Source organism: Carassius auratus, chromosome 15 (assembly GCF_003368295.1).
Source record: "Carassius auratus strain Wakin chromosome 15, ASM336829v1, whole genome shotgun sequence".
NCBI lineage: Eukaryota > Metazoa > Chordata > Actinopteri > Cypriniformes > Cyprinidae > Carassius > Carassius auratus.
In genome coordinates, this window is record NC_039257.1 from 6292208 (window position 1) to 6318214 (window position 26007).

The 26007-nt window shown below is 36.3% G+C and overlaps 1 protein-coding gene across 3 annotated transcripts in view; it reads right to left on the minus strand.

Annotated features, from left to right (window-relative positions):
- The window catches only part of LOC113114840 (glycerophosphodiester phosphodiesterase domain-containing protein 5-like), a 38540-nt gene that overhangs the window by 10969 nt on the left and 1564 nt on the right, over nt 1-26007 (minus strand). For all 3 annotated transcript variants that reach the window (XR_003293791.1, XM_026281907.1, XM_026281908.1), the window contains exons 2-8: nt 15387-15561; nt 5257-5360; nt 2869-2962; nt 2597-2656; nt 2214-2312; nt 1480-1573; nt 145-290 (exon numbers count right to left, since the gene is read on the minus strand). Coding sequence is in view for 2 of the 3 variants with exons in the window: in XM_026281907.1 (XP_026137692.1) it covers nt 145-290; nt 1480-1573; nt 2214-2312; nt 2597-2656; nt 2869-2962; nt 5257-5360; nt 15387-15503 (714 nt within the window). In the remaining variant the exon portion in view is untranslated. The remainder of the gene's footprint in view (nt 1-144; nt 291-1479; nt 1574-2213; nt 2313-2596; nt 2657-2868; nt 2963-5256; nt 5361-15386; nt 15562-26007) is intronic.

Consider the following 26007-nt stretch of genomic DNA (forward strand, 5'->3'; position numbering starts at 1 on the left):
GATGGAAAGACAGAGGAAAGATATGGGCACAGAGAGAAGAAGGACCAAACTGCCTCCAGCAATCCTTGATGTAGCCTGAACTTAATGTAGCATCTAGGGAAGACAGGAAGTGCACAGCACAATGTTAACAACTTAGCATCTCACCATTGGAGCTCCTTGATGACCGATGATGGCGGGTGCTGCTTTGAGACTCCCACGCTCCATAATACAGGGTGAGGTGATCGATAGGGGAATGAAGTAAAGTGTGAGGAGAACACTCAGGTAGATGAGCAGAACCATCACCTGAAACCCTAGAGAACCAACAACTTAGTTATCTAAAGTTACAACTCGGGCACAGCTTCCAAAAACAGCCTTTTTAAAGCATAAACCAAAAATGGCTATAAAACAGCTTTTTTCATCAGTTTTAATGGGTATCACGTGTTATGTCATCTTTGTTGCAAAAGCTAAGTGCTTATAAAAAATGTTGCTCGGCCATGACAGTAGCTGACCTGAAAAAGAAAACTAAGCATAGAAGTGTAAGCTTAAGTGTTCAATAACGTCCCTTGCAGCAATGCTGAAAATATTATTTCTTGGTTTGCATTCTGACACATTTCTGAACACATGATATATGGAATTGAGTTTGCACAGTTATTTTAGTTCACATGGCTTGCATAAAGTATGTTTCAGAGGAGAGATAAGTTCTCTAAATGTTAAGAGGAATTTAGAGGTTGCAAAGTGAAATTTGTGAATTATTAACACACTAACATTCAAATGTTTGGGGGCTGTTATTACATAATACATTTTATATAGCAAAGATGCATTAAAATGATCAAAAGTGACAGTAAAGACTTATAATGTTACAAAATATTTCAATTTCAAGTAATTGTTCTTTGAAACTTTCTATTCATCCTTTTTAATAAGAAATTATTATTGCGCACACAATTAGTATATTAGAGTGATTTCGGAAGGATTGTGCGACACTGCTAAACAGCTGCTAAAAATGTTACTTTGTCGTCACAAATAAATTTGAACCGAAAACTGTACTTTTACATTTACATGAAAAATATTTCATAATATAACTATACACACACTAATATACACTATTTATATATTTCACTGTATATATTTATCCAAAAAATGCAATCTAATCTCATCAACTCCGAAAATCTGAATGGTAGTTTATGCTCAGCGTATTTCCCTGAAGAATGAAGAGAAAGTCTTCTGATTAACTTAATAAGATGATCCAGTTAAATCTGTGCTTAGTTGAATCAGATGAGCTTGGGTAAACTGAAATGAGGAATCAATAGCAGTATATTCATTTTCCCTCTAATGCTGTAACATGAAGCACCAGCACATTGAACTAGCGGAGATAGCAATGCGTCTCTGTGTGACGACAGGAATGTATCAGGAAAAAGGATTTCTTTTAATAATTAACATCTAGTTAATAATAATGCCTAACTGAGAGGCTGATCTTTAAGCGAGGAGGTGGATTCTTCTTACTGGTTTTCTCTGCTCGTGCCATCTGTCCAGCCACCAGCCAGGCCAAAGCGGTAACAGCAGCTAAAGCCCCGATGTGCAGGAAAGGACCAGTAGCCTGAAGAAAAACAGAGAATAAGAGAAACGCCTAGACAACAGAGAAACCTCAGAGTCCGTAGAAAAAGATCACTTCATAAATAATGACCTCACACACAAAAGAGACACTTACAGCCTTATGGGTATACCTTAAAAAGCACTATTTAAAAGTTTGGAGTAAGATTTGTTAATGTTTTTGAAAAGTCTTTGCTCACCAAGGTTTGCATTTATTTGCTCAGAAATACAGAATAAATGGTAATATTCTGATATATTATTACAAGTTAAAATAACTGTTTTCTATTGTACCATTTTGTAAAATATAATTTATTCATTTGAAGGCAAAGATGAATATTCAGCTTTTGAGCTTCATAATATTCTCGTGGAAAATGTAATACTGTTTTTTTCTTTCATGAATAAAAAGTTTAAAAGAACAGCATGTTTGAAGCAGGAATCTTTTGTAACAATGCACTTTTGATCAATTTAATGCGTCCTTTTGAATAAAAGTCTTAATTTCTTCAGAAAAAAACCCTTACTGACTCCAAAGTTTTGAATAGTACTGCAACTACTAAAATGTATACAGAAATTTCCCTGACATTTTAATATTCTCCATCCTCCATTCCCCCATCTATCCTTTGATAGGACTGCGGGAAACAAGAGCGTACCTGAAGAGAAATCCAAACTACATCCCATTCCTCTCCCCACATCTGAGTGACCGATATCACACCAATTATTGTAGTGAGCAAAGCGACTGTCACACCAATCTACAGAGAAAAACACAGACCACTTCATACTATTTCACTTCATTTTACACAATTCTACTTCATTTCTTCAGCATACTATACTTAAAAAAAAAACAGACCACTCCATTTCTGTTCATAAACAAACAGGAAATACTACTTTAACTCCGCCAACAGGCCAAAAGCCTCAGGGCATAACAAGGTGTTTATGACACAGTTTCAAGGTTAATTTGGTTTGTCTCGCACAAACGGAAAAGCTTTTCTTTTTCTATTCTAGGAAAAAAAACATTTCAGAGGTTGACGGGTACCTTGTGGAGCCAGTGGAGGTTTAACTGCTGCCCGACAGCCACATGGCACATGGCTAAAATCTGGATGAAAAAACAAATACATTCAGTGCAAAACAGCAACTGTTCAGATGAGGTGAAAACTGTGGGATGGAGCTAAAACATTATATAAATGCTGAATGGTGACATGTACACACATGTCTGAGAGAGATTGTTAAAGCACTAGTGGTTTTGGAGTGGTTTTAGTATGCAGATCCACAGTGAAGTATCACTGCTACAGAGCGGTTACAACTCACCATTAAAAATGCAATATAGGTGAAACCAGCTGCCGTAGCGGCCAGTATGGGAACGGTTCCATCACTCCACTCCCCTGAACGGTTATATAAAAACCTGTGGGAGCACAATACCGGGAAAAAAAAATGTTAGCAGTTGATTATTCAGCATTAGAATGCCTGCTCTCCATAATGGTCAGACTGCATTAAGGCCTAATCAAATAACCAAGCCCCTGAAAAACAAACAGAAGCTACTAATCTTTCGACTGGCTACACATTTCTCTTACTCGCTCTTATGAGAGCTCAGGATTATAGGAGTATAAGAGGTGGATGACAGAGGCATCTGTGTTGCAAAAAGCCTCATCTGCCTAGTGTGTATCTTTGAAACAAAGGGAAATAAAACTCATGAGACCATAGGGCACCGTATCAAGGTCAGCATTAGCTTTCTTCAACATCTAAACAGAGCGGCTGTGACCAGAATTGAACACTGACTGGCTTATGTTTTCTGGAATACGGTGCAGTAAATCTTCTATACGGTTTACTATTTTATAAAAATGGTGAGTGCAAAAGTACATAGTATTCCTCGATATGCTTCAAATAGGAGTATGCTATGTTTGTCTCGTGACATCTTCACATACACGTTTAATTTAGAAAGTAGCATAAAACAAGATACAGGTGAAATAAGATAAAAATTGAGTACCGTCCAATAAAGAATAACTTAATTCTGTAAAAATGACAAATGCTACAATATTACATAAAAAAAAAAACCTTTTAATTTGGTAAACAGAAATGGCTGAAAATAAGATACTCTTACTTTTGTAATAATTTTTTGGTCACAAGGTCCAGTTCTCAATATTAACTATGACTTTTGCCTCAATAAACTTTAATTGCTACTTATTAATAATTGGTAAGGTAGTAATTAAGTTTAGGTATTGGAGATGTATAATATGGTCATGCTGAATGTGTTTTGTGTATTAATACACAGCCAACATGTTAATAATAAGCATGCTATTAAAAATTCTTACTAATGCTAGACTTTCTAATAGTAGTGTATTAAGCACACATGTGCTCATTTACTGCAGCAATAGTAGTATGTTAAGTATGTTATACTGAGCCTAGGATCAGAATGGAAACATGGGGTGGGCAGATAATAGATCACCCGTAAACACTCCTTCAGAATTGATTGGCTAAATGCAGCTGGGTGGGTGGAGCCATATCAAGGGTTTGCCTGCTACAAGCATCCCCTGTCTGATTACAAATTCTACATGCACAGTCCCTTTGGGCAATAACTGGAAGTCGTTGTGAATCAACTCTCTTGTCCTCTGCAGTAACATCAAGGACTCGTGTACCTCCCTTGAGACTGTGCGGGGGGTGTGGAAGGCCACAAAAGGAAGGAGAGAAGTGACATTGCAAAGAAAGAGAAAACGGGAGATTAGGAGAAAATGACCTTGAAGGTCAAAGCAAACAATGGCTTTCATTCTCACGTTGTTTTTAATGTCCTCAACCAGTTTTACAGAGCATGTGGCTCCTGGAAAATACAAGATTATGAAGCAAAGGGTTCTATAAAAATGTCAGAGCGTAATTGAATAGCTAAACCAAAACTAATAATTAAAGGAGTTTTTTATTTATTTTTATATTGCACAGGATTATGCTGATAAATGTTATAGTTTAAAATTATATATAAATTAATAAACATTATATATTATATTAAAGCAATATATATCATAAATGTATATTTTAGCTCTGTATTTTATGCATACTACATTGTAGGGGTGCCCGATAAATCACATTCGATATTGTAGCTAATGCTGCTCCATGTGAAATCAGGCACATGTAGAGATTTACCACTGATTACAGAACTGGCTTTACTGTCAAGACGTGCATTAAATATCCCATGCGATTTATCGTTCAGCCCTACTACATTTCATACACAAAAGTGAACAATAAACAATAGAAATTATTGCATTTGGTCTTAAATGCCATAAACCACTCTACTCAGTTTGAACTTACATTTAATGTTATAGAATTTAACTAGAAATATGAACAGCCTGAATTTTCAACATCTTTTTTCTTGATTTATTGTTCAATTGGATTCACAAAAGCCAACACAAATTGAATTCAAAATACAAAATAACCACTTTAAAGAGAACAACTTACTCGCCTTATGAATTAATTGTAAACTGCATACTGTTTTACATACTAAAAGTAGTATGACGTATACAGTATACACTGCATAGTATGCCATGAAGCTATTACAATGACATGCAACTGTTCTATCAGAGACCTTTCCATGAACTTCTGGATTAATTTAAGCATAGGATTTGAGCATGAGTTTCTTAGATATGTCTCTTCAGAGAAACAGAGATTGTGGGATCGTTGATGAAAGTGTGTGATTTTATAAGGCCTACTCACCAGTTAAACTCGCTGTAGTCATTGTGGGCCTCCCACCAGAAGTAAAACCATACCAGTAACAAGGAGAAAGTGCAGAAGAGAATGAAGGACCACAAACACTCCCACTAGAACAAAGAAACACAACAAATAAAAATAGTTTAGTTAAAAATTCTAATAAATCTGTAACATAATTTGTGTCTATCAACATTATTAAGTATTATTAAATATGTCCGCAGCATGAATTAATACAGCCTCTTTGAGAAACTGTGCCAAAAGATAACCTCAAGAACAAATATTTCAAAATATTGTTGAAAGATTTAGTGAAATTTAATATAGAAGTTTCATAGCGCCTCAGGTCATGACTGTATATCACATTAAACTCAGTTAATATGAATAGAACGGCTTTAACAGTGAGATCTGCCTTCATCACAGATTCATTAGTGAAACATTAGTTCTGCTCTCTGAAGGGTAAATGAAAGGGCCTTTCTGTTGCCAACATTCAACTCTTACTTTCTCAACTAATTTAACTAAGAGAAACATCAAAAATTTACAGGAAATACAAAAACTAAATTGACTTCAAATCTGCAATAATTAAAGGAAATGTTTACCATATTTTCCGGACTATAAGTCACACTTTTTTTCATAGTTTGGCTGGTCCTGTGACTTATAGTCAGGTGCGACTTATTTATCAAAATTAATTTGAAATGAACCGAGAGAAAATATTACCATCTACAGCCGCGAGAGGGCGCTCTATAACGCTCAGTGCTCCTGTAGTCTACACTGAACAGCATAGAGCACCCTCTCACGGCTGTAGACGGTAATGTTTTCTCTTGGTTCTTGGTTCTAAATAAATGGGACTTATAGTCCAGTGCGACTTATATGTTTTTTTCCTCATCATGACGTATTTTTTGACAGATGCGACTTATACTCAGGTGCAAATTATAGTCCGGAAAATACGGTACTTCAAAATTAAAATGTTCTATAATTTACTCACCCTCAGGCCATCCAAGATGTAGATTAGTAGATAGTTTAATTCTTTCTAAGAACAGACTTTTAGAAATGTAGCAATATATCACTTCCACAAGTAATTCACAAGCCATTAACTGATGGACTGGAGATGTGTTAATAACTTGTGGATTATTGTGATGTTTTTATCAGTTACTCATTCTGACGGCACCCATTGACTGCAAAGGACCCATTGGGGAGAAAGTGATGTAATGTTAAATTTCTCCAAATCTGTTCTTGGATGGAATGACTGAATAAAATTTCAGCAAATCTGGTAAGATATTTTCTAGGCTAACGTGTAACCCTAGTCCATACTGTCACAATGCTGTATGTTCTCCGTTCTCCAATAAGACTGGCTCTCTATTAACTTTTCTCACACACAGACAGTAAAGCAGTCAAGAATATTTTCTTTTTAGCATTTCACTGGCACTTCCCACACATTTTGTTTGCACAAATGCACCCTTGGCACAATAACCAATGTACCATGAATAATGGCCGCACTTAAAATACTACCATTTATTTGGTTAAATGATGACCAACTTTGTCTTCTTTTTTTTTTTTTATAATGTCTATGACACACAATGAAATTGGGTTTGTGGATTAATGAAGTGGCTAGTGTGCAATTCCATAAACTATGAAAAACAAATAAAACATTTATTTCTGAATGAATTAATGTTGGAATAGACTAATGTTACTATACTTTTCAAATCATAGTCATTTTCCTAATGGCTTTCCTCTTTAATCTATCCTAGGGATTAAGTGCCAGTCCCGTACATGGCCAACAACTTCCTCTAATTCCTTTACATGATTTGCATAAGGTTTTTTGTTTTGGAAAATAGACTAAAAGTGGACATAAGATTATAAGTATAAACCACCACAATAATAAAAACCTTGATGTGGTTAAATCGAATAAAATAAAATTCTGTTAAGAAAGATTACTCTTGGTTACATAAAGAAATTCACGTTTCTCACTGCACAGTAAAGAACATGCAGATCAAAAGCTCTTATTTAAAAAATATTTAAATTTAAATTAATTAAATAAAAAAAATTAAATAAAAAAACAGTTTTGTTCAGAAATGAATGATCCGCTTTGTTCATAAAAAGCAGTTAGAAAGCATGTATAAATTCCTAAGCCCCATCATCCAAAAATGCCTAAATATAGATGCATAAAGAGGATTATGGGTAATTCGGAATAGAAAAATACTACAAATCTCCCATCAGCATCACAGACTGTCTGAATGCACCAAATCAATATCACACCATAAAACAGGTCAAATATCAAATGCAGTATTGTTTTTCCAAATGATTTTTCTAACGACTTTAAAAGATGGCACCAGACTGAGAAAAATCAGCACTGACATCACCTGCCAAAAGTCATTACCACAATAGTAGAGTATTCGTGGTTTAAGGGTGTTACTATACCGTTATTAATTAACTCTGATTGGCTTTCACCATGTTGCTAAGCAGCTGCTAGGTAGATGCTAACAAAAGAGCCCCAGGTTATGATATTGCTCAGGTCCCTTTGTTCAATGCAAGTCTTTCAGATTTTTTTTTTTCTTATCCTTCATAACCTTGAACACCCAACCTTAAGGAGATGACAATAGTTCAGCACATGAATTGATAAAACACTGTGTTTTCGGCACTCATGTGGTTGTAGCAGCTGAACAGATTGCCATGACATCATCAGGGCCATTGAGCAACAGGCAGCATACATCTTAACAGGAGGGATTCAGAGCAGCGCTGGGCGGCAAACTGTGTCTCCTCTAAACGAGAATATTACCTCATCATTAAGCCTCAAAAAGCTTGTTTTCAAAAGCCTTGTTTCATTCCCTCCCACTGATCTGAGATGACAGCAAGACTCCACAACTTGATCTCAAAGTAAACTCACTTTTTCAGCTATTTCCTGAGGGGAGAGTTGAATTTGTATTGTGCATCTATGACAGCGTTTCTACTGTCTGAACCTTGAACATCTCGTAACAATCACAGAGTTATGTCAGACACAGAAACACTTCTATGAAGAAAACCAAAGTAACAATTCCCTTTAAAAACGATCCTGGCAAAGCTTTGCATGGCACATTTGTTTTAACGCTGTAAAGCCTCTAATTGGTTAAGGTGGGGTGAAATGGCATGGATACAGCGGCTGCCTTTAATTATCTTCATTAAGTTAAACAGGCTTATCCGATGTTGAAATATGGGAATTGGGAATGATAACAATATCTCAGACTAAGATCTGCCAAGCACTGGCTGCAATTATGAAAATTTAGCAAACAGCTTTTTTAGCGTTTCCTGAGCAAACAACCAAGCCAAGCTGAACCACTGCCCCAAAACAAGACAGACAGCAAAAAGCAGCTTTTCTTTGGAGTGCCTTGACTTTGACGCCCCGGAATCATATAATTTATTAATACTGTAAGTATTTGCCGCACACATCTACTCCCTTGAGGCATCAACTGTAGTTCAAAATTCCACTGACTGCTAAATATCTATTCCACAGAGGCAAAGGGCAAAGAACACGGGGAGGCCGGCTTCCCGATGTGAGAGAGTGAAGGAGAGGCAGAGGGTGGAAGTGAGCAGATTGAAAAATGGAAGTGGAAAAGGTACAGTAGGGGAGTAGCTGAACAACGTCTTTTCATAGTCCCTCAGCGGTAAATCCCATCCATAAGCAAGGTGCCAAATAAAGTTCCTTTGTCCAAAGTGCACTGACCTGGTCTGGAACATATTTCATGTAATCCATTAACAGAACTTTTCAAGCAAAAGAGGTTTTATTCACAGAGTGATCATTATACTGGTGTACTATCGATATGGGACTACACAACTGAAAATAAAATGTATTTGGAATTTTAATGTGGCTGTATAACAAGGATTATGCAAAAATGACCTTTACTAACCCTCACCGATTCAATTTTAACACTACTAGTGCTTAGAGCTTTATGGGTTAGTTAGATCATTTCTACTGAATAGACCAGTTGTGTAGTGGAAGAGGTGAATGTACAGTACATTCTCACTAGTGTGTTGGTATTTACATAAGGGTGTTTTTGGTCCTGAAAGTAGTTCACAAAAGCTCAACAATGTCTGCCTGAGAGTTACAGCCAGATATGCTTGAAAACGCTGTGGACAGGACTAATTTCCACTTGAAATTACATGTTTATGGTATTCAAAGTTTTCCACTGATGTTAATTATGTAAAATCATTGTTGGTCAATAATGTGTCGGCCGCCACATAGAGTACCGCCTTTGCAAATATGCAAAAATATGTATTTTAAACAAGGATGACAATGAACTAAATGTCAGATGCACATACATCTCTATTCAAAAGCACTGAATAACCAAGATCTGAAAATGAAAATTCTGTCATTATTTAGTCACCTTCATGCCATTCCAAACCTGACTTTTTCTGCTGAAGAACATAAAAATGAATGAAAATGCCATTTGGAAAAATGTCTCTGTGTCTATACAGTGAAAGTCAGTAAGTATTATACTGTACCTACCTCACTATACCTTTAACATCGTTCTTTGATTTTCTCCAATGTAAGCATAACCTAATAATAATGCATGCTGACAGACAGGGAAAGATTAAATCTGACAAGAACAAGCGTTGTAGGTCACCTTGTAGGAAAAGCTGGCACTAGATAACATGCCCATAGATTAGTTCATCAAAGCCATTTATGAATGCTGTGAACATGAGCCCTGAATGACTGCAACAGCACTGGAGTGGAGAATCTTAAAGCAAAGTCTTCCTAATGTGAATCCAAGTAAATGAAGAACATTGAACAGATTGTTATGTGCAATACAGCATCTAGAGAACAGAATGTAATCACAGACCTAATCTGTTTTACTGAAGGATGGCAAGTGTTTAAGAGCCCCAGTCTGTTGCTGTCTAAAGATGCATGTACATGTCTCCGAGTTTCTTCGAACTGACTGGAAATGACAGTCTTCAGCCTGAGGAAAAACACTGATTGGTTGGTCTGTGGTTGTTTTGTACATGCTGTAAGCGGGTACATGGGTAGAGCCACCATCTGTCATTGCGCATCATGTCTGTGGTGACACTCTACCTTCAGTACCGACTGAAAAAGGGGAACGTTTTAACATACAACAGTGTTTTCACCAGACCACAAGGTAATTGAACTTTGTTTACCAGTGAGGTGTTAAAAGGGATAGTCATTATTTACTTACATTGTTCCAAACCTGTATGATATTCTTACAACTATGGAACACAAAAAAATTATGAATTTTGAAGAATGTTCGTAACCAAGCAATTTTGGTGACCATTGATGAAGAATACAGAGACATTTCTCAAAATATCTTCTTTTATGTTCCATAGAAGCAAGTAATTCAAGTTGAAACAACATGAGAGTGAGAGGGAATTATGAGGATGCACCAAAACCTTGAATACCATAGTCAGGAAACATGAACAGAAACTGTAAATGCAAATGACTAGATAATAACAAAGAAAAAGCAGCGTGATTGTGAAAATTATCCAGGTTTAATCACATTTAACATAATCAGTGGTTGGTTAATGCTATAACTGGCATATCACTACACTTTTTGTATGTATATATATATATATATATATATATATATATATATATATATATATATACATATATATATATATATATTTATTTTTATTTTATTTTTTTTTTACTATTTTTCAAAAGTAAAACTTTTGGGTTTGCTAAACATTCAAACACATGCTATGCTCACACTGCAGCAGGAGATGATAGCAGTCCTGTTTGGAGGCTTACTACTGGTTGTTTATAGAAAAAAACTGTTATGAAAGAGATTGACAGCCCCATTATATAAACAGTGACTCACAATCAAATTTCAAAAAGAGTGATTTCAGTTAATGTGTGTTGTATGAATGGAAGCAAAGTCAACAACTACTGTAGCTGTACACTCCGTCACTGATGCATGTGTACCACACATTGTGATTTACTCCTTACTGTCAATCACTAACGTTAGCTGTCATCCTCTCTCAGACAAAAACAAAACTGAGAAAAGAGGGGAACTGTTGAGAGTGTTTGTGTAGATCCCGCGGAGAGCTTTTGGCAGCATCTTTTTAAAGAAATTAATACTTTTATTTAGCAAGAGTGAAAAATGTATCAGAAAAATATTAAGCAGCACAACCATTTTCCAATGTGATAAAAAGTTATTTCAAATTATCTTTAACAATAACTACTACTTTTTTACTGCATTTTTGAATCAAATAAATGCAGCCTTGTTAAGCATCAGAGTAGGGCTGGGTGATATATCGAACGATATGATCATGCGCATCTAGTCAGTAAATCTGGTTCTGGTTCGCTAAATCGCCATCACCTGCTTTCAAATGGAGCAGCACTTAATGGACAGAGCCGTACATCACTGACAAGCTACGCAATATCGTGTTCATTATCCCAGATGAATCATCTTATATAATGAACGCGATATTGCATAGCTTGTAAGTGATCTAGGGCTCTGTCTATTAAGTGCCGCTCCAATTATAAACAGGTGATGGCATTTTAGCGCTAATCACGGAACCAGATTTACTGACTAGATGCGCAAGATCATATCGTTAGATATATCGCCCAGCCCTACATCAGAGACTTCTTTAAAAAACCCATAACAACCTCAAGCGGTTGAGCGGCACTGTGTATAATGCATCACAGTTATTTCACCACATGTCGCTGCTGGTATTGTTTTTTTTAGCTATATTGGCTTTGCACAGACCACACAGGGGCTTGTGGGAGAAAATGACACTCCTTTTCACGTGCCCTTTGTGTTGGGTATACGTAAATGGAAAAACTCTCAATTATTACTGAGGAGGGATCTCTTTTCAGCGGAGCACAACTTACAGCTTAAACAGGAGACGAACACACAAGTCTCTCTCTTACACACAAACACTCTTACCAGACACAAAGACAGGCTTCATATAGAAGAGTCAAACAGAACTAGTCATGTTAGACCACTGTACACCATGCTCTACTGGGGTTAATGCACAAAGGCTTTGTATTGAGTTTGAAATGCCAGACAGAATCTCTCCGCTCCAATGGTTCCACAGATTGAGTCTGGAATCATGAAATATGGATGCGCTCAGCATCATCCCTGGTCTCTCAGCTCAGAGTTTAGTGTGTCATATGAGGGTGAGACCTGGACAATGAAACTATCAACTGTGGCAGGATGGAACAAAGGTCAAGTTTTTATGTATGAGTAAAGACAGCATATCCTGTTTCATTTAAAAGTGACAGGAAACTACATTAGCTGTATTCATTGAGAATTGACATCACAGTGCATTCTGGTCTGGTTATCTCACTCTCGCTCTCACAGACAGCTGAACTGGCTGTTTCTGTGGACAGGGTCAGGCCTACCGCTGCGGACAGTCAAGACTGAGCCGAAATCGCTGACAGCACAGTACAAGCAGCTGAGAGCCAGAGAACAACAGGAAACTAGGGCAATGGCTTAGTCTTCTTTTGTGGAGTTAAAATGGAAATATACAACTTATCTGTTATGGATCATTTTATTAAAGTGGGCATTGACCCAACTGCACTCTGACTGTAGATCTGATGCATCTCTCCATCTAGTTGACACACTATGTTCTAAATCCAACAAAAGGTTAAAAAGCAAGCTCACACACATACCCTGAGCATGGTACCATGGAAGGCCAATGGTTTCAAATAGAAATACAGTACTACAGAAAAACAGAAAGGAATGATCATCGCATGCAATTATCATGGTATTCACTTCAATACGATGGAATGCCATAGTACATGTAAAAAAATTAATAAAGAATCAAATGCATTAAAAAAAAACTGTATTATCATATTACCATGTCCAATCTATATTTTTATATTAAATGAATAATTAAATTACAAATTATAAAATTATTAAGTGTGTGTGTATAGAGTACATTAACACACACACCTTTACAATTATATATTGTATATGCATAATTCATACATGTTATATATACTGTATATAATATTAATTTTAAAAATATCAAAAACACTTTAAAATTACATTAAAAAAATCATGCAATTTAAATGATTATAATTTAAGGAAAAGAAAAATATAGTTCATGTTAAAGTTCATGGATTCTTTCACCTATTTTATTGTCTGTAATATGAGTAAGCACCGATAACAAGGATATAGTAAAATAAAATAAAGTTTGCAAGTGATAATCAAACTTACTCCCAACAGATTATTTCGTAATTAATGTAGTTTCCCTGGTCTTTTGTTATGGCCCTCCTTTCATTATCGACATGCATCTGTACTGATAAGCCTCCAACTTTATCTTGGTTTCTCTGACAACCATCTCTCCAGCTCTCAGTCAAAATCTGTGTCACTGATTTTCAACACAAAGTCTTCTCCTTTCGCTTGCGTCTCATCTTACAGCCTGATCCTCTGACAAGCAATTGTGTCCCAACTCTTTTCTCCCACAGGGACCTCTACGGAGTACACATCTGAAAACAGTAATGCTCAAAGGCAAAACTCTCTCTGAAGGAAAGCAAACATTAATAAATTCACCTTCAGGGATATTTGATTAGCCTAATTAAAAAAAAAAATCACTGAATGAAAAGACAGGCCTATAGGTGTTCCATTACCACTTGTGTGTTCATAAGCCACTGCAACTATTTGGAGAGACCATGGAAAATGAAAACAATAAACTAGAGGATGTTTATTAGCGTTACACTTACAGTGGAAAATGAAAAGTATGTACAACATGAAAGCACACATTCCCATGACACACACAAATCCACAGCTGCTGTTCTAGCTACGTATTCTAATAACGTAAAAAGTTATGCAGACCTCCAATGCTTTGATTAAAGTCTTTTACTAAAGCAGGACATCCTCCTCGTGGACACTTGGTCTCGCTCACTACATTAGGCAATGAGATTAATACCATTTGTTGGCAGTCTGGAGAGATGGCTCTTTCAGCACACATAAATAACGTCACAATTCCCCTGATGCTCAGCGCATGTCCTTTAATTAATTGTACAGAAGCAGTATCCTAGACAAAAAGTACTTTTAAATGTTCGTTACTTACTTATACTTGACTCCACTAAAGCAAACCCCAATCAAAAGACCCTTAAACAAAAGGACTCAAGTTCTAGAACATCGTTAAAAATAGTAAAATCAGTAATTAAATGCTTCCATCTCACTTTTCCATTTTATTACTGAATAAGGTCTGGTAATTTCATGTTTACAGTGGAAATGTTGATTATGAATACACTAAAAAATTAATTTAAATGGCTGGCCAAGTGTTCAGAGCTTCAGCTGACCTTTTAATGACCTGGAGTTTCTTTCTCATATTGACACTACATCATCTAGGTCTATGCACAAAACAAAGACAATGATAGAGGTGTCACATTGATCTAAGTGACGAATAAAGAACACAAGGAAACACAGTGTTCACTATCAACTAATGATTTTCTGACCCATACTGAGCCGTGACCCTTGACTAATCGAGACTTTGATCTTCTCAGAAAAGTTTTCACAGAAACTATGACTCAACATGTGACCTGATTAAATTCCAATCCTTGTTTACCTACACTTTTAAAAATAATGGTTCCAAAAATGATTTTAAGTAGCAATGCAATAGAAAACCATTCTGGTTTTCCCAAAGAACCTTTCTGTGTACAGCTCTTAAAGAAACTTTTTTTTTCTTAATGTCAATAACATTAATCATTTAAAGAACCTTCCATTATAAAGAACCTTTTGCGCCATGGAAATGGTCCACAAATTTTAAAGCTTCTTTGTAGAATGCTAATAAAGAACCTTAATTTTTAAGAGCGTATTATGCTTTCAAAACAATCCACATATGTATAGGTTGTTACTTAAACCTTATGAACCTAAATGGCTTTCTAAAGGACTCCACACAACAACAAATGTGCTGTATCAATACAGTCTGATTTGAAAAAGAAATCACTGAAGCCAGCGTTTGCTTGTTTGAAATATTGCATTTGTTTGGGGGCAGTGTGAACCTGCCCTAAATACTATTCACAGAAATCTGTCCTGAAACACTTCCCTGAATCAAAACTGTTTGCATAAAAACTCAGGTCAAATAACATACGCGTGATAAATTAGACTGTGACATCTAAAACATTAGCTGTGGGATCTGAGCTGTAATAAAGTCTTCACATCACAGCCAGATAATTTAGCGACAGGATAACTCACCTTGGTGGTGTCATCATGTGACCGCTGGTAGCGTTTCCAGCGGCATCCGTAGATGCCGGTTAGACATGACAAACACAACTGTCTCTCATAGACCTGTAATGGTTGGTGCTTCACCATGCTCCTTCAATCCGGACTCCAACCTGCCTCACTATCATCCCACTGATCACCAAAGACCCTGTAGAAAGACACACACAGAGCACTGCATAAAACAAACAGCAGATTAGCATTAGCACCATGTGACACCTCAAACGGCTGACATATCCATAAATCTTATGATGGGAGCAGTGGTGAAACGAGTCAATTTCCAACAATGTCACTGCTCAATGCCATTCCAGATCCTCTAAATATAGCAGATCCATAATTCCTAAAACTGACCATTCAATTTCACATTTTATACTCAAACTGTGGTTATCAATGTTGAATACTGCTCAAAGGTTTGGTGCCAGTTAGAGGTTTAATTTAAAGAAATGTATTATTTTATTCAGCAAGAATGCATTAAAATGATAAAAAGATGAAATGCTGTTACAAAAGATTTCTATTCCAAATAGATTATGTTCTTTTTAACTTTCTTTTCATGAAAGAATACTGAAAAAAAATAAACATTTATCATGGTTTCCACAAAAGTAGTAAGCGGCATAACAGTTTTCATCACTGACAATAATGTTTCTTGGGCAGCAAAATATTAGAATGATTTCTGAAGGATCGTGTGATACTGAAAACTAGAATAATGGCTGAAAATTATAATCAATTCACAACATTTGTTTTTACGATGTTTAAGTTTTTTTTTTTTATGCGTAAGAGAGTCTTTCTGTCTGTGGATCCTATCAACACCTGAAAACTGCCAGCGTAACAGTTGTTGACCCACAGCCGTTCTCGTGTTCATGTGTGCCAGTCACCAGATCGGCACAGTGCCTGTAGTAATCATCGCTGAATTGCCCAAGAGAATAAATTCCTCTTCTTGCAGCCTCAGCTTGGAGATTTCCCCCTGCTTATCAGTCTCTTTGAGCGAGGGACTAAGCCTCTGGAACCCTTATCTGGGAAGCCAGAGCAGCACTGGCATCAGCCAAAACACTGTCATTTAATGAGACAGCTTTTCATTTGTACAAATCCAAGCACTGAGAAAAAAAAAGCTGACTGAGAAGTGCTACAAATCTGCTTTAAAAGTTTTATGTTTAAGAAATTGTTTATATGTGCATTTAATAAGTTTGGGGTCAGTATTTAATTATTTTAAAATAAACAAATTACTATTTTTATTCAGCAAGGCTCAGGAATCCTGTTTTCAAAATTTACAATAATAAGAAATGTTCCTTAAGCAGCATATCAGTATATTAGATGATCACGTGATACTAAAAACTAGAGTAATGGCAGAAAATTCAGCTTTGCATCAAAGGAATAAATTACATTTTGAAATTTACAAAAAAGAAAAAAAGAAAGAAAAAAAAACGTTATATTGTGTAATAATATTTCACATTATTACAGTTTCTTACAGTATTTTTAATCAAATAAATACAGCATTGATGAGCACAAGACTTAAAAATCCTAGCAAGCCCAATCACTGGAGCAGTACACTTTCAGAAAGTTAAATGAAACTTGCAAAAATAACAAAAATTACAATCTACACAGAAACTAAGTTCAAGAAAACAAGTCGTGTTGAAAAAGTACACAATTTAAAAATTATCCAAATTCATCTCTAGTCTGCCTCTCATGAGGGCTCCCCTATTTATAAGCATGGCACATCATATCTCTGAATACCTTGTTTGCTTATCTGCTAAATGAATCATTTAAGAGTAATCAGGGACATCACGGAGAGAATAGAGACCACCAGCAGCAGCCTTTCATGTGCACTGCGCTGGTGAGAGGTATATCTGGCATTTAGATGAGCCAACAAAGCAATGGGATCAAGTTTACGTCACCAAGGTCTCATGAATGCCTACTTCAGAAATCACCTAAAGGCTCATGAAAAAAATATTAGGATAGACTCTAATCAATTTCAACAGTGACGAATCTGTAAAGGCTGCAATATTGTACTTGCATCAGATAATCTGCTTTAGCAAAAACAATCCATGTTGTTGGACTTAAATATGAAAAACTTTTTACAAGCCAGACTAAAATATGCTTTTTCAAGGGCGTGTTATAAGACATAAATGACTTCTTACATAACCAAAACGAGTTTCAATGAGCTTGTGTTTCTGTAAATTAGCTGTCAGGGTTTGTTAATTGCAAAGAAAGCAATTATTCTTGCACTCCCATGAAGAGAAGAGAATCCATCTTGGAGAACTACTGAATAATTAAGCATCTTCTGTATTTACTATTGTGCGTGTGGCAGATCTAGGAGGGGACTGGTAATCTATAGACCAGGTGTCTTAATTATGGGGTTAATTTGATCTGGTCGTGCAAGACGTGGCTGAAAGACTTTTTACATTTTTAATGTTTGCATGCCAGAAAATAAGTAATGTAAAGAAGAATAAATCATCATGTATTTTTCCATTAATATCCAAACATTAAATGGCACAATGAATAAACACAAGCAGGAGGTTAAAATAATTAGGATTAGTCATTGTTGTTATGAACTAGAGATGAAATGCAGCCGTCAGCTGTTCCTCATCTCAACAGAACTCTCAGAAACAGAAAACCTGCTATTACACAAGACCACGGTCAAGTTGCATTGCAATTGAAAACTCTACAGTCTCTTTAAATATAACAACTTTTTGCTGGATCACCAGTTCATTTAATTATCCATTGAAAGGGAGTAGGTAAACATGGTTAAGCACTTGAGAAGAAAAATCACTTTTTAGTGGAATTGTGCATGGATTTAGAATATACACATGCATAAAATGAAATGTCTTCCAGTAAGGTTCAAAATCAGTTTCTGTCAATTGACGTGAAGCTCTCTCAGATGTAGAGGGAGTTTCATGTCTAGCTGACTCTTGGACCATATTTTTAGGGCTCTGACATGGGTGAGAGTTTAGGAACAATATTCTCTTTTTCTGCTGCTTAATTTCCTATTGCCACGAAACGGTAACAAACAGCATCCTTTAAGGGAAACGGTTCAGCAGTTTGCATCTCAGATTAGTGTAGAAGGGAAAGGTTGAGTTAAAAAGGAACCTCCTATAGCAAAAAATATAAAAAAATAAAATAAAATCCTCAGTAACACTGACACTCTCAAAGTGTGGTCACAGTGAAATTTAGACTAATTTTTGTTGGCAAAAAGGTTCATTGTTAATAGCATAGCAATGCATGACCCTGATATAGAAGTGACTTTCAAACCAAGCAGCTTTTTGTTGATCAGGGTGGCAAATCCATGTGACTAACAGGAACTTGTTGGGAAATCTGCTTAGCATTCTTCACCCTCAAGTGAAATTCCCATCTAGGTGGATTCCTTTTTAAATAACTGGATTTCATTGAAAAATGCTAAAATTGACCACACCTATTGGCAGAAAAGGCCTATGTGAGTCAATCTACAATTAGCATCTGAAACATGTTTTACTACATACTCAGGTCAAAGTAACCTCAGGCAATCAAGGGCTCCTCAAACTGATGCGCTACAAATGACCACCATCGGCCCTTGACAAGTGAAGAGACAATTGCCGAAAATGATAGAAATTGCCTCTTTGCCTTAGGGAAAGGTTGCGGACATTTTGTTTTTATTCAGTGGTAAGATGTCAAAGCTGATTGATTTACAGGACAGAGGTGCTGCATTTTTCCACAGGAGGACACAAATTGCTTTCTTAAGCTTGCATCCATCTGAACTGGAACAAACTGCTCCTTAAAGAATAGTTTGTATAATTTCCATGAAATATTTTGTATAGTATCCACAACACCATTTTTACTGTTAATTACAAGAGAACATATTTATTAGCATGAGAATTCAGCATGAAGACAATAACAAATATGATTTTACAGCCAAGCTGGCATTTACCTAGCCTAAATCATGTATCGAATCAGTTTAAATCATGTTGTTTTTATTTAAATACTAAACCTCGGTAACTAGACGATGCACCATGGACAATGTACTACACAGAGGGGTGGTGATGATGAAGATGAACAGGCCCTGCCATGACCTGACTGATATTAACAGGCTGTTTATGTCTGACTCCCTCCTAAATGGAAGCGTTCCAATGCTGTGTCAGCGCCCCCCCTACTCACTCTCTCTAGAACTACTAAAAGATATTCCAGTGACCATCTGTTTGCTCAAAACTGCCAAATACCTTGCACAAGGCCTGAGTAGAAATACTCCCTTACAACGAAGGAGTGAATGTGACCTCACAGATTTTTAAAACACTTCAGGCAACAGTTCGGACTTGACCTCTTCCACCTAAATAAACACAGACAGAGTCTGAGTGGAGGAAGAACAGCGGAGCTGCTGCGGTTGGTGGTGAAATAATTTTTGGGGTGTTGGGAGTTTGTTTCCAAGAATATTGTTGGAGAAACTTTTTGCCTATTAAGCAAAAAAAAAAAGGATGCATTAGCTCTTTTTGTACAATGAAAAACGTTTGTGGTTGTACAACGCATGCTCCTTATGTGAAGCAGATGTGTACTAGTGTTAAATGCTACTGTTCTTGATAGAATTGATAATGTTTCTGACAGATAATAAGTTGTTTTTTGAGTTTTCCTTACCGAATGTGGTACCGGTCAGTGATAACCTTCCAGTGGGCTTTTTTTAAGTCGTGGCGATGCCAAATATTGCTATGAAAACAAATAAAAATCAAACGTTGGTTCAACTCTTTTGTAAATAAGATAAGATAAAGTTATGCTAACCCTAAACTGCAACTTTCTAAGTCCAAAGACTCTTATAATAACTGGATCTGGCTGCGGTCTTCCTCTCTCAACTCTCTCGCGTCTCGTTCAGTCCGTCGGTGATTATTTTCACACTACGAATCCTAAACACTCTTGCAAATAATTTTGCAACTTCAAGAAATCCAAAAGAAAGACGGATACATCTGCAGGACATTTAACCTGTGTAACCAGTTAAACCATTTGAAACAACAAAACAATTAAACAACCAGCATATCTGGTGCCCAGTAAAATATATCACAACTAATGAAAGACTGATATTTTGACCAGGATATACTTACTTGACATTTTCCATTTTTACTCTACTTTCTATAAATCCTGATTGCCATCAGACATTAAAAATATGTATTGGTTGATCAGTAATTAAAACACTGAGAAGTAGCTGCTGTCAGAAGTAGATCTGACAAACTTATTTACACTGACCACAAGAGCTTTTTTAAAATATGCTTGGATGCTAAATTATTTATGGAAAAACAGCTCAAGTGCAATTAGGTTTATTCTTGGTGACAGAATTTTGACAAAAGCTCCATGTTTGATTGATTTCAGACATCGATCGGTTTCGCCCAAGAATTCTAGAATGGGAAAAGATGCATCAACTTCACAGAGCACAGCCCACTCAGAATGCTAATGAGAATGACAAAATGCTGATGTGGAAATCCGTTATTTCAGAGGGTCCAAAATGCAGACATAGCAACATTATGACTGCATATTTATGCAGTGTTTTCTAACCTTTATAAGGCAGAGAATGAAACAAATATTGCAATGGGAAATGTTTATGTGACAGCAGAATATGTTGCTTGTAAAGCTCTGGGCAAATAAGTGACACAAATGACATAAACACCAAAGTCATTTTTTTTAAAAGTCATTACCTCACGTCAGATATGAAATGAGTCTGAAGAGAATGCATGGGGATTGCAATCTACACTGGCACAGAGCAAAAATGTCACCACAATCAAATTGTATGGAGAGAGACGAGAGGCCACAATTCTTCATACTGTCAAGAAAACAATAGACCTCTCTTACCGTAAGTCATACTGTCATTTGGCCAGATCCAACATCATTTGTGAGGGCCGTTGAGAACTATGGCACGTTTTGATTCAAATGCTTTATTTCTGACATTCTAATTAATTATGCAAAATGTTAGAGCAGGTAAAAATGGACTGCATTATGAATTTTTCGTCTTTGCACAATAATGGTATTTGAAGAAGAAGAAGAAAAGTTTATTAAATTTCTTACACAATTCTTTAGAATACTTTATTCCAATTGGTCAAACGCAGCACAGTGTGTCAAATATTTCTTTAACTACTGTTAAATTGTAAATTGCACCACTGTCGTTTGACATTTTAGTTGCTAAGCTGATGGATTGTTGTAATGAAGTAAAAATAAGAATAATAAATTATTTACTCTTTTCTTCAGGGTTATGATCACCCTGTCAGGGTTTATTTTGCGATAATGCCTGACCGTACCTCATTCATTGCATGCCATTCCAACTTGTTTCTTATATAACAGATAACAGAAGACTTTAAAACTGGAAAAAAAGGCTAATTTAATTGGAAGTGTTTTTTTAATCACTCCCTGCCATGTAAATTAGTTACAAGGCTGCTTTAGGGACACATGGCAATCAAAAACAAATAAGCAAGTCCTTAACTTCCTACTACTAAATGACTAATAGACTGCCATGCCATGACAGCTATCATAATCATGATGAACTGCTCATGATCGGTGAGGGTATGAACTGGGTCAAATGTCCAATGAGTTTCCTTATTCATTTTTCACTCGCTGAGGGCTCTGTCCTCTTGGGTGGAGAGATCAAAGTTTTTGCAGACCATGGACATCTTCACTGGAAAACCCAGTCAGCAGAACGCTGAGACACAAGCATCCAAAGGAAGATCTTATTCTGATTGATTAAAGACACTGTAGTAGATCTGAGTTAAATAAAGTTCCTTTCCTCTATCATACAAGCTACTGTAGCCTTGAACACGGCCGTTAGATGCTGTCATTTTTCCACTTGATGTCTTTTTGGAAGAAACACTCACTGTCAGGACAATGTAAGGTATTTATACTATGGCTCTAATTAAAATGTTATAATAAAAAAAAATTCAGAGAGCAAAATTCAGCACCATGAACTGGAACCAATTAAAAGTAGGCATTATTTAGCAGTTGCGACAAATGACACAAAGAACTTTTCACAAAACAACTACCTTCGTTTTACAATGCTAAATGCCCATCAGTGTAATTATAAGGCTAGCACTATAGTGTTACAGACGCCTCCTTCCTCTCTGTCTTGAGACAGTCTATGATTTAAAATGCCACTGATGAGAGCTGGGCTCAGGATATTTTAGTTCCTCTCTGGCACTAATTAAAAGCAGAAGGTGGTGCCATCTGGAGAAAAAAGTGAGACTGTAGAGGAACAAAAGCCAAAAACATGACTGACCTGCAACACACAACTTTTTTTTTTTTTTACATTTTTCAGAAATGTGAAAATTTTTGAAATTGCAATATTACAGTTTATTATCACCATATCGATTTAATTTTAACAAATGGGAAGCTCTTCACACATTTAGAAATATTACAATTTCAATTACAATCTATTTGCAAGTTAATTATGATCCAGATTAGCTCGGTTACAAAACCTAATGAGCTGCCTAGATGCCTACTGTCTACATACAGCTGATGCCATCCTAGTCATGGGACCTCATCAGCAACCACAACATTTGCAGTTATGTTACCATTATGTTACCATTTAGCTAAACTATTGGATTCTCTAATAAAAATAAAAATGTATACACACAAATGACAGAAAATCAATACATATAGGCATTTATAATGTTTCCTTAAGATTTGTATTTCAAACAAATGCTTTTGAACTTTCTATTCATGAAAAATCTTTTGAACTTTCTATTAATCGAAAGAATTCACAAAAATAGAAAGCAGCACAATGTTTTTCGGAGCACCAAATCAGCATATTAGACGATTTCTGAAGGATCATGTGGCTGCTTAAAATTCAGCTTTGACATCACAGAAATAAACTGCACTTTAAAATACAAATATGAAACAGGTATTTTATATAACATTACAGTTATTATTGTATTTTTCAGCAGATGAATGCAGCCTTGGTGAGCATTAGACACTTCTTTCAATAACATTCTTTTCAGTACTGAATGAAATATATAACGGTTTATTTATTATCAACATTTTTCACCTCAGGTTTTAGAACTGTGCAACAGAGTGCATATAACAGTTGTTTAAACAAAAGAATCTCTCTCATTCTCTTACTATATATCTTCTATATAACCTTATCTATGCACATCAGTGAAATATAGTTTTAATTCCGAGCAGAAAGATCAAAGATGACTAGGCACCCAACCTCACTCCACACATCATTGTGCTAATGTGGAATAGCGCCATTTTTGAAAGATCAAATGTGGTTAATTTAATGCCCCATCATTTATTCAGGAGAGTAATGGAGCTAAAGACATAACACCGCTCAGTGGTGTTCTTTATTTAATCATTCCTCCTTGGCCATCTAACTGACTGCCTGCAATCGACCATCACTGGTTAGAATTTACTCCTTTGCCAAGCTTTTCCGGTTGTGTTTTGAGAGCCATTTAAGGCTTTGTTCAGACAGGAACGAAAAATATGGCATGTTTTTGTTGCCATATTGGCCAAAACAAACGAAATTAGTTGCAATATGTAAGAACTCAAACAGTATAGTCTTAGGATATGTTCTCAATGCAAATTAAAATCCAAATCAAATACAAAATCAGTGGACAATCTTACATGGGAAAAATATTTTTTGGGAAAAAAAAAAGATCTTAAAAGAGTGAGACAAAATGAAGGACTGACCACCTCGTACACACCAGGGACAGAGCCAAATAAACAACAAACCAGGAGGATAAACATACTGTGCTCAGATGGCTCCACTCACTCCGATCAGAGAGATGTTGAGCTTGGCACTTTCTCCATCCAGCTGAACCTGCTGCCCTCCTGAATGCTAATGCTGAAAGCAAAATAATGCCCTAATGGAGTAGTTTGCAACAACCCTTGGTGATTAAGTCCAGTGGACTGGTGAGAAGAAAGTAATTCTGGATAAAACCGTAATAATACAGTAGGTGCTGAAACATTTCCCTGGAAAACCAGCACCTTACAGAGGCATTCGAGGCATGCAGACACAGAGGGAACATTGTTCTGGCCAAAACAAAGGCCATCAAAGCCTTAACCATTCATTTTCCACTTGAAATCTCAGAGGCAGTAAGCACAGGCGCAGTCTGGTTGAATGATCAACATGCAATACATGATCAGTTCAAAGTTTCAGTCACATGACTGATGCAGAGAGCTTGAGGGCATGAATTATTACACATACCTTTCAATTTTCCCTGTGTTTTAGGTCACAAGTATTCTAATCACCTCTCAACTGAAGAACAATGAAATGTGAACAAACTGCAAGTTCTGGGCACTTGTTATCCATATTAAGCACTGGATGTAATGGATTATCAAAAGTGAAAAAAAGGCAATGGCTGTATGCAGGTGCTGATTGAATTTCAAGATGAGGACAAGGTATCAGTATACACTTTACTGATGATTCACTGTATGCTATGTACAACCAAACAGATGTGGCCAAAGTCCACTTTTTCTGTGGCGTCACTTCTGAGAGTATTTTTTCCCATTGATTTTTCCCTTTAGGGATTTCAAAAAAAGTTTTGCTAAAGCATTACAGGCCATGAATCAAACCAACCAACTATGAGGTAAATCGCAACATTAAAAAAGTGATTCATGGGAGCAGTGTTCCTGCCGAGCTATCTGATTGGTGGAATTTTCTTCACAGCATCATGAATAATGTAATTTTTCACCTTCAATTTAGCTTTAAAATCAACATGTCTGTCTATAAAGGTTTACAAGGTAATGTTAAAAATCATTCTATACTTAAATTCTATACTTATGAACACAACAAACTTAATCACATATCAAGCAGTTTATTTCTAGTGGTCTTCAATAGGAAAATGTTTAACATTCAATTTAATGTGTTGGGTTCATATTCTTAGCACATCTACTTGACGTATACAGCATGCATCATTATTAAGGTGCATACTGAAATTAGTCTTTTAATATCAGGTCTTAGTACAGTAGTACTTAACACAAATCTGGTCAAAATAACTGGCAAGCAGTAGAGCAAAGCCTTGTTTTGCACTCCAGGTAGGCGTTCCTATGAGGGTGTAACATCATGTGAAAACTATGAATAGATGTGCAGCAGAAAGCCTCAATTTGTTTACTGACTGATGATATGATACAAGCCAGTACTTCATCAAACACTACAGTACATCTCTGCCTTGCCTCAACCTGTGCTCCAAAATTAGCTAAATTTGGCAACCTAGTCAAACATGCCATAGCCAATAAGGCCTCACAATTAATTTAAAAAGCTGCCACTTAGTTAAGAAATCTTTACTTATCAAATAACCACAGATTTCTGCTTTAAGTACTAAGTTAAAAATCACCCAACGTCAAACGCAATGAAGATTAAAGATCCCCAAGTATAAAAGTAGACCTCATCAGATGCGGGCTTCTTAAAAGGGTCCACTAATGATGCAATGCTGTGCTTTGAGTCTCAGAGTCTCGTCCATTATTCCTTGACATGTGGGAGGGGGGTGTGAACTAATCAAAGACAGCACATGGCTCAGCTCCCACAGGACTGACAGTAATAATAGGTCATCTCACAGCATCACCAGGCTCACTTACGATAAGGAGGAATAATTCAACATTACACCCACCATGCTAGATAAATGAGATGGGCAACAGTGATTCCTGTTACTCAGCTAACAGATCTATATTC